We start from the raw sequence: 10,000 nt of genomic DNA, 5'->3' as shown, positions 1-10,000 counted from the left end.
ATTTCTCTCTCCACCTCTGTGTGTGTTTTATGTCTCTCATTCTCTGCAGAACCACAAACGACATCAATGTATGACTTAAAATCAACAGACCTTTCCCAGTCTTTTTCAATGTATGAACATCGAGTAGCAATGGACAGGAAGGATGGCTTCAACTAATACTTGTTATTATACTAATATGGGAACAGCGAATCTATTTTAATTTCGCACTTGTGTTTATAAAGAGAGTAGTATTCATTTTGCAGTTATAACTGAGTATCTATTTGGATACTTTGACATTTAGTTCCTTATGTCCCAACCTAAATAAACCATGGCCAATACATGGGATTTGGTTGTATTAAAATCATTACAATTTACAGTGAATATTGTCATTAAAGATTTAATGGATTTACTAATAACCGTTGAAATTTGCGCATAACTTCACTTATCGCTGATTCCTATAGTCAACCCGCTTTCAAAATACTAAGGTATCATATCCACAAAGTCCTATTTTCTCTTGTTCTTTTCTATACTGGACAGTTACATATAAGTGTGTTAGACTGCACTTCACATCGTTGCTTGACCTTTGAAGTATTTCTTTGTGCAGTTATAACCCATTAAAAATTTAAGATAGACGACAATGCAACGTATCCTCGGCTATTTTCTACTTGTGACCGAACTATCCCAAAGCACTGATCTCAATCTTTTCCTCACCATTAGCTTTTTACCACTTTTGCATGCCACTACATTTCTCAGTCTTTCAGTCCTATTCATCCTACATTCACTACGGAATATGGCTTCTCAATAACTTCAACTTCAACGGGTTTCTAAAGACCTCAATGGATCAACATTTTCTTTTCATCCACTACCCATGTCAAAGGTTAGTTCTTCGCCGTCCTTTGTTTTCTTTCACCTCATAACGTACCTTTTCCATCTTTCACTATCAATTTTCTCCTCGTATAAACACGTTCAGACATATAAGTGTAATTCATCTTATTTTTAAAAAATGCATTCTTATGTTTTAGTCCTTTAATCAGATTTAATTTTTTAAAGTTAGCTGTATTTTGCTCTGTATCGTTGCATACTGTACTCAATCGTTAATATACTTAGCTCCAAAATATAAAATCCTAATCTTTGACCAAATTCTATTCTCTTTTAAAAGAACTGTTTTAATCACAAAATCTTGAATAGCATTAGCTAACTGTTAAAGTTCAATTCTTGGAATATTCCACTGTCAAAGACCATCTAGTCTACATTGGGATTTTACTTGGCGATAATAAAAACTTCCTTCTTAAGAACTGTATATTTAACTTGGGTCTGAATGAAATCCTATTCAATCGCTCTACAGTGAAATAATCAGATAGTCTTTATCTCAAAGCCAAAGCAGTGAGCGAAATGAGCCCTTAACAGGTAACGTTTCTTAGAAATACGACTCCTATTCTTTGCTTTACTTTTCATTGCTTCCAATGTTATTTTCCTTCTTATTTTTCATTCCCCTCTTTGCCCTCTTTAATGTTGCATACATTTTTTTCATCGTCAGTCCGGTGCGCTTTACTTCACCCTATTCTGGTCAGCCAATTCATTCATCATTTTTTTATTCTCTTCATTATTCGTATACCTTTTCATCAATTTCTGTTTTTCCCTTTTCTGATTATTCTTTCACTCATTTTCCCTCCGTTATTTAATCATTTTAATCTCACCGATTCTTCTTTGCAGGAGCTTGCAATTCTCTCTCTCTCTCTCTCTCTCTCTCTCTCTCTCTCTCTCTCTCTCTCTCATCGCATCCAAAGTATCGGAGGATGGGTATATTATTAGTTTCAAATGTCAATGATTACTCCATGGATTTTTTAGCGCCTGATCAAACAATCAAGTTTTTTCTCGTCTTTATTATTGGAAATTTTCACAGTTACATAATTATTATTGAAAATAATTACATAAAACCCGATAAAAGTGTTCAGTTGCCTTCTCGTACATATTCTAATAACTATTCAGTTGTTTGTTTAGTGGAATCTATTCTTCCGTTTGCAGTGAAATGCATTACAATGGCTACAGGGTAAGAGAGGAGACAGATGGATCAACAAAATGACCATTATTAATCCAATAACTTCAACTTCCCTATTAGTGTTGTAGACTAGTGAATGTAACCCTTCAAGGACTTTATTTTAATAACAAAAAATCAGTACTTCACAAGGCTCTCTTACAGAAAAAGCGATCCCTTTGTCAAGTAAAGGCGGTTTAGTTTTTGGTTCCTAACTCTATTACAAACAAGCAGAGAGAGAGAGGAAGAGAGAGAGAGAGAGAGAGAGAGAGAGATTTACAGTACAAAGCAGAGCCCTTCCAAGTTTACAAGCAGCTGGCGTTTACCTTGAACAAGGCAACCAAGTTGGCCAAATATCACCCCTCATTTCAGTATGAAAAAGGGCCTCTTCCGCTTTTCAATTCCTCAAAAAATCGAGTCTTGTCCCTTCATGATTGTTGTTAGAACCCCCAAGTTGTTTTCATGTATTATCAAGCCGGAGTTTATCTTCGAAACTTCATGGAGGCTATATTTATTTCTCTGATTGTCTGTCATTGACTTTCTTTTCTGATGGACAGGTTGCGGATCTTGTATCATGGTTTATGGAAAATCTGAAATACAAAGTAAATTGGTCTTCCTTCTTTTTTTGTTTTGTTTTTGTGTAGAAAAATAAAAAAAGATAGAAAAAAAGGCAGAAGTAACATAGAAAAGCACGCGTCGAGAAAAGTACGGTCAAAAGTTGAAAGTACAAAGAAAAGATCCTACAGTTTATGTCGTTTACAAAAACTATGTATCTTTTTAGAAAATGTTCTGCTGTTAAACTAATAATCATTTGAATAGAGTCCTCATTCCCATGATGTACAACTCAGAAACTACCTAAACTTTAATTTCATGATCAGCACTCATCCAAAAGTTCAACATCATGTGTTTAGCCATGATTATTTCTCCATCCACCATCACATATTCTGATCACACAACTAACCCTGGCGCAGTAAGCAAGTTTTATATCACGGGACTCGAGGCATTGTTGCTGAGAGGGAAGAGTCGTTGAATAAAATTGCAATGCTTGATTTAGCCCACCACACATTCCTCTCTCCTCTCTCTCTCTCTCTCTCTCTCTCTCTCTCTCTCTCTCTCTCCTCTCTCTCTCTGAATCTGTCGACCAGATCAGGCTTCTGATCGTTTAAACCAGGTCTTTAATTTTTTAGGGGCTTTGATTGTCAGAATTTGGGAAGGGCGGTAAAAAAGTTTATTTTATCCTGCAAAACTCTCAGTCCACTCGACTACCCAATATCTGCCTTTGCGCTGCAGAGGTTTGCGTGCGGGGTGTTGTTGGGGGGGGGTGGGGTGTGCAAGTGCACCGAAACGCATCTACAGAGAAGACAAGCAGCAATAAAAGGGCACCGCTCATGCAATTTTTTTCCCAAAGGATTAATATGGAGTTTTCTAATTTCGGAAAACTTGACACCCACGGGATGATTTATTATCATCCATCCACCTGCCACAAAGTCTCAATCCAGTGTCAGAGTGTGTTTTTCCCAATTTTGTGGCCCTATAAAAATTTGGTGGCTCTCTCTCTCTCTCTCTCTCTCCACTCTCTCTCTCTCAACTCTCTCTCTCTCTTCTTTTCTCAAAGACTGTTGAAAAGTGGTGCAAGCAACTGGGTGAGGGAGGGAGTGTCATCAACTTTTTTGTCAATAAAACCAAATGCTTGGAAATTTTTGAGAGAGAGAAAAACCCAGACCAGAAAACCTTTCAGACAGACAGACACTTCAAGAGAGTTCAGGCGCCATGGAGACATAAATGACGTATGACCAAGAAATGCCTTTGGTCGAACAATCAATGATAATGTAATGTCTTGACTGAGCTTGTGGCTTGCCTGCTGCATGAGGTTGTGCCCTTCCTCCCCTCCCCCCCCCCTTTTCAAGTTTCTGGAAGGAAGCATTCCTCTCCCTCTCACACACACACACACACAAGATAAATATAAATAAGAGATTATGTATATATAGTAGATTCAAGATTAAGAATTTTTAATAATTAGATAGATATAGGATTATTATTATTATTATTATATATATTATTATTATTAATTTAATAATACTTAGAATTTTTATTTTTATTCTTAAAATTTTTAATTAGATTATATATAATACCTATATATATACAAGAATAATATATATATAATATATATATATAAGATATATATTATATATAATATATATATATATATATATATATATATATATATATATAGTTATATATATATAATATATATATATATATATATATATATATCTATATATATATAGATATATATATATCTATATATATATAGATATATATATATAGTATATATATATATATATATATATATATATATATATATATATATTATATATATATATAATAGATAGATATATATATAGTATATGTATATATATGATATATATATAATATATATATATATATATATATATATATACAATATTATATTATATTATATTATATAATATATATATTATATATAAATATATTATGTTATATATATATATAATAATATGATATATAATATAATATATAATAATTATATATATCTATATAGTAATTAAATTAATATAATATATATATTATATATATATTTATTATATATATACTTATATATATATTAATATTATTATAATAAATAAATTATAGAGATATTATTAAATATATATAGATATATATCATATTATATATATTATATAATATATATACAGATAATATTATTATTAATATATCGAGCTACAAAATGTCCTTTAATATCTAATCGCTTACCTGGATTAAATATTTATTTCATATATGTTTAACCGAAGGGGAATTATCAGCGATAATAGAATTGCCCCCGGCCGACGGGGTTGCTAAGGCTTCACTGCCAGTCCTGGAATTGAAGTGTCGATGTTTGCCGCCCGTCGGCGGCAATTCTATTATCGATGAATAAATTCCCCTTCGTTTAAAACCTATATGAAAAATATATTAATTCCGAGTAGAGCGAATTACATATTAAAGGCATTGTAGCTCGATATATATATTATATTTCTTCCGCTTTGGCGAAAGATTGTTTGTCTTTTCTTACGACTGTTGTTCGTAAGCATTTGCTGGTTCTACTTCTCTTCTCACCTACGTTATATCTTAGTAAAGTTGATTCTTCTTAGAATAAGTTTAGATTGGATTCAAACGAGGGTAACTTAAAACAGCTTTATTCTCAACAATCCATCACAAGAGAGATGGTTTGGTCAGAAGACCGCTCCGTTTGATAACTGGAATAGAACTAACATTTTCAAAGCATCATGTCGATAGCGAAACACTAGCTATCTCAGCGATTTATATAAAAAAAGAAGAAGTAGTCCGCCGGCTCGGAAGTCATAAGTTTCCGGCGCAGGTTAACAGGTCAACCACTTCCCATGGAAGGAAGTTGTGATAAGTTAACAGATACATGAATTGATGATGTACCAAATGCAAACCAGGCTACTGCAAGCATTGCACAGCGTGATCTAGATTTGAGATGTCACGTAGGACGCTCCTAATTCACCAATGACCCCTCAGGTCATGGTTCTATTTACAGTATGTAATTATCTGTTACAAAGAATGTATTTATTACATATATATACTATATATATATATATATATATATATATATATATATATATATATATATATATATATATATATATATATATATATATATATATTATATATATATATATATATATATATATATAATATATATATATATATATATATATATATATATATGTTTTGTGTGTGTGTGAGAGAGAGGTTATATCATCATTTTCTTTATTTTCTTCCACTGGTGGTGTTTGGGAGTCTGCCTCCATCATTAGAGCATTTATCTAAAAAGAATAAAGTTTCACTCTGAACTCCACCACCACAATGGTCTCTTTGTGGGTAGAGCTGTAGTTTTGACTTATTATCATTCTTCTCTCTCTCTCTCTCGTCTCTCTCTCTCTCTCTCTCTCTCTCCTCTCTCTCTCTCTCTATCCGTTTCCCATATACCAACAGGTATGTTTGAAGGGTCTAGAGCTGCTGATGATACGTCCTCATCATTGCTTAATAGTGTTGCTCTGGAAGTTTTCCTTCTCTCTTCTTCTTCTCTCTTCTTCTTCTTCCTTCTTCTTCTTCTTCTATTCAACATTTTTAGAGAAAATTCAAATACTTCAAAGTCAAAATGTCATCGAATCTGGGGAATAGTTCATGTTAGGATTTGCTCTTCATAAGATAATCAGTGATAAATCTCTCTCTCTCTCTCTCTTCTCTCTCTCTCTCTTCTCTCTCTCTCATCCTCTCTCTCTCTCCTCAACATATGGGAGGGTGAGAAATCTACGAAAATATCTCATAATTTGGTATATGAAAGAAAGTGTATCATATAGAAACTAAAAATGTCCTCATCAACTTCATTATCATCTCTGTTTTCCCTCTTATGATGGCATCGCCATTTCTGTACACTAAAATTCATCTCTCTTCATTTTGCTTTATCTCTCAAAATCGAGGAGCAACGAAGCAGCTGCCTCGCAAGTGGCACAAGGAAAGTCCTCCTATCACGCCCCTATCGAGTTCTTGTTTACAAAGCTTTTCTTGATTAATCATTTGGCCTTGATGACGCAACCAGCGACTGTAGCTACACACATTCCTAGCCTCTCAGTCACCCATCTGAACCCTGCCCTGATGCCAGAGAGACGACGTCCTTGAACAGTGGACTGAGTCACTGTTCTGGCTGATGCGTCCTCTTGAGAACTGTATATAAAGACCCAGGGCTGCATCAGATAGACAGGCAGTCTGTGGGTTGCAGGAAAATGACTGCCATTACCATTGCCCTCCTCGCTGTTGTTCTAACAGTGAGTGAATTTGCCTACGGTCAGCAGTTGGTGGATGTTTACATCTCAGAAGCAAGAGAAGGTGGGATGTGTACTTTTTGAAGGGTAATGTAGAAATTCATGTCCATGTTCAAACTCTTGTGAGACACTCCTCGGTGTCATTGTGTGTCAAGGGTGAGAACTGTATTTAACATTTGAAGAGCTGTGGCTATATCAACATTTTTATCAAGTCTGACTTTGATAGAAATGAAAATCATATGGACTTGAACCAATTCCATAGTTACCCTCTACAGTGAGATAATTTTGAAGTCCCAGCCTCTGTGTTGCTGCCTTTCTCAGTCTTGGCTGTGTCTTCTCTTCTTTGGGGGAATAATCATTCAAGTCTACTTCCTTCTGACGCTATGACTCTCTGTCAGGGAATTTGTCAGAAAGGCAAATTGGAGACTGAATGTCATCTGGGTAACTGCAAGACCAACGCCTTCCTCTGGACTTGGTCTTCTTCATTCTCTCTCTCTCTCTCTCTCTCTCTCTCTCTCTCTCTCTCTCTCTCTCGCTCTTCCATCCTCTGCCTCAGTTGATGTGGGAGGGAAGGAGGGAGTAGTCCTGCTTGAAGGCTGGTTTTGCCCCACTCGGAATTCTGGCTCCACCATGTGGCCTGCTTGGCTGCAGGGATTTTTCTAGACTACTTTATGGTAACCTTGAAGTTTCTTCTTGCTATAAACTCTCATCTTGGTGCACTGTTCTTATATTCATAGTTGATTATATCAATTATTTTTATTTTATATATAAGGAAATTATCTTTTAACTCATTATTTCAAGTTTTCTGTTACTCCATAGCAGACGTAGGCTGCATATTTGATGACCTCCAGGAGAAAATGTGTTTGAAACAAGCAGACTGTCACCAATGCAGCTTTTGTTATTTCTGGAGGTTTTATACTAATCATAGCAGGTCAGCCCTAGTTTCATTATAGTGTCTATTTCTGATTGGCACCAGCTGAAGAGTGAGCTCAGTCTTGTACTAGCAATGACCTGAACTGAGTGATCACAGATGTTCTAGCCTCTGGGGAAGGGCTTGAGAGTGGTTTTGTCAGACAGATGGACTGAGCTCCAGGACAACTCAACCCTATTTGATGAGCCCATCTTACTGCACGTGGTTTCCCTTGTAACAGTTTTGTAATTTTCCTCCAGGACTGTACAAGCTGCTTACTTTATAGGGCATCCCATTCTTCTCATTCCAGTGGGATGCTACATTGTGAGGCACAGGCAGACTCACACCAGGAGTCTTCAAGCGCTCTCACACTGTGGACGATATTCACTTTAGTCTTGTTGATGCTGATTATCCCTCAGTTTCAAAGGATCTGTAATGATGCATTAAAGCAACAGGCAACATTGCCTTCGTTTTGCTGACATGTGTTGATGATGATGATGTGTATATGTTTATTGATCAGTTAAGAAATCTCTCTAATTATTATCTTATCAATTTGTTTTCCCTTGTGATCGCATATGTATGGAGAAATTTCTTGTACAGAAGCTGCTAGCCTTGTAGATGAATGACACTTGAGTCTTTGTCTTTGAGAATAATGACTTCTCATTTTAAATCAAGTCATTGAAATGAAGCCAAGTCATTTCTATTTTCTTTCCAGGAATGGCAGACTTTAAGAAGAAGCAAAGTGAGATCCTGGAGATACTCAACGGTACTCAATTCACTGCTCTCCTTTCAGGATTTGAAGACCTTCAGCAGAAGCAGAACAACCTACTGGCGAATCTCTCAGGTAAGGGATGCATTCATGTTCAGCGGACATAGCAACAATATCGCTATTACCGTCAAATTTATTTTGAGATGATTGAATTCTATCCCTTATATGACACATCCCTAAAGTTTCTTCTCATTTTCAACTGAGAGGAATTAGATCTTCATTGAGAAAAGCAATATGAATGTTCTTTTTGACGTGTCGTATAATAACTCCCTGGGAGGAATAATCGTGCAGGGCAAACATATTCATTTTCATCAGTCGTATTATATTAATCTCTTAGAGTAGAAGACATTCGTCGATCAAGCGAGCAACGGAACATTCCCTTGTCCTTTGTGTATAAATTGAGGTGAAGAAACAGAAATAGGGAATGAATCAGGGATCGTTATTTATTTCCTTGACACTTTGGAGCCAATGAATGCAGAGCCCTCATAGCGTTTAATAGGATTCAACCTACATCTTTCTTTTAAATGTTTAAGACTCTTGGTTCAAAGATCTGCTGGGGAACACAAACTTCTCTCCATCACCATAACCTTGAAAGGAATGCCTCGTCTTCAAGAAAGAATCAGTTGCATGAGCAAAGTCCGTCTGGTCCGAGTTGAATGTCATTTTCTAGCCTTGTCCACCCGTACAGTCGTCCAGTGTAAATCTTCACCTTAGAGGAAATTGATGCTGGAAACAAAATCACTGACATTTGCGCATATATGTTATGGTTTCCTTCAATGAAGTCAGTGTTTTTGAAACTTTGCTTTCTATTTTCAGAAATGCAGAAGAAGCTGGGCCAAGTGGAGAACAATCTGCAAGGTAAGTAACACACAATCTGTTCCTGACTTGCATTATTTCAGTTTGTAATCATGATGACGAATTGACAGTGACATAGCTGATCTCATCATTCATCTTTCTATTGGAGTCACTGACAGCAAAACAAATTTCTTTTTGCAGGACTTCATCATGACTTGGAACTCGTGAAAGGTACTTGTAACCCAAATAATATTTCTCTTTTTTTCATGATAACATAACTGCCTTACTGTTCATCATAATAATCCACTTACTGTCAAATTATTCGAAACTGGGATAATTCCCATGCAATAACTTTGCTTCCAAATGAATCACCATTTTGAATGCTTGACAGAATTCGAACTTTACAAGTGTTTGCAAGTGTTTGCATTTGTTTCCTTTAGGTGCAGTGAACAGCAACCAGGACTCCTTGCAAAGTAAGTGCATTTATTCATCAAAAAATGGCAAGAAAACGTTGACCAGTCATGTGATGTATATTCTCAGATATGTATGACCATTAATACCATGATGTAGTCTCTACTCATAACACAACGATCAACTTAAATTGGGAAGATAGAAATTCATAAACAGAAGCAATCCATTAAAAC

The 10,000-nt window shown here is 35.5% G+C and overlaps 1 protein-coding gene across 1 annotated transcript in view; it reads left to right on the top strand.

Annotated features, from left to right (window-relative positions):
• Positions 1-6,843: 6,843 nt before the first annotated feature.
• Positions 6,844-10,000, top strand: part of LOC135221345 (uncharacterized) — a 6,718-nt gene continuing 3,561 nt past the window's right edge. The window contains exons 1-5 of the mRNA XM_064259146.1: positions 6,844-6,946; positions 8,508-8,636; positions 9,378-9,419; positions 9,558-9,587; positions 9,797-9,829. Of these exons, the coding sequence (XP_064115216.1) occupies positions 6,844-6,946; positions 8,508-8,636; positions 9,378-9,419; positions 9,558-9,587; positions 9,797-9,829 (337 nt within the window). The remainder of the gene's footprint in view (positions 6,947-8,507; positions 8,637-9,377; positions 9,420-9,557; positions 9,588-9,796; positions 9,830-10,000) is intronic.

Source organism: Macrobrachium nipponense, chromosome 2 (assembly GCF_015104395.2).
Source record: "Macrobrachium nipponense isolate FS-2020 chromosome 2, ASM1510439v2, whole genome shotgun sequence".
Lineage (NCBI taxonomy): Eukaryota > Metazoa > Arthropoda > Malacostraca > Decapoda > Palaemonidae > Macrobrachium > Macrobrachium nipponense.
This window is presented reverse-complemented; position numbering and strand designations above follow the sequence as displayed.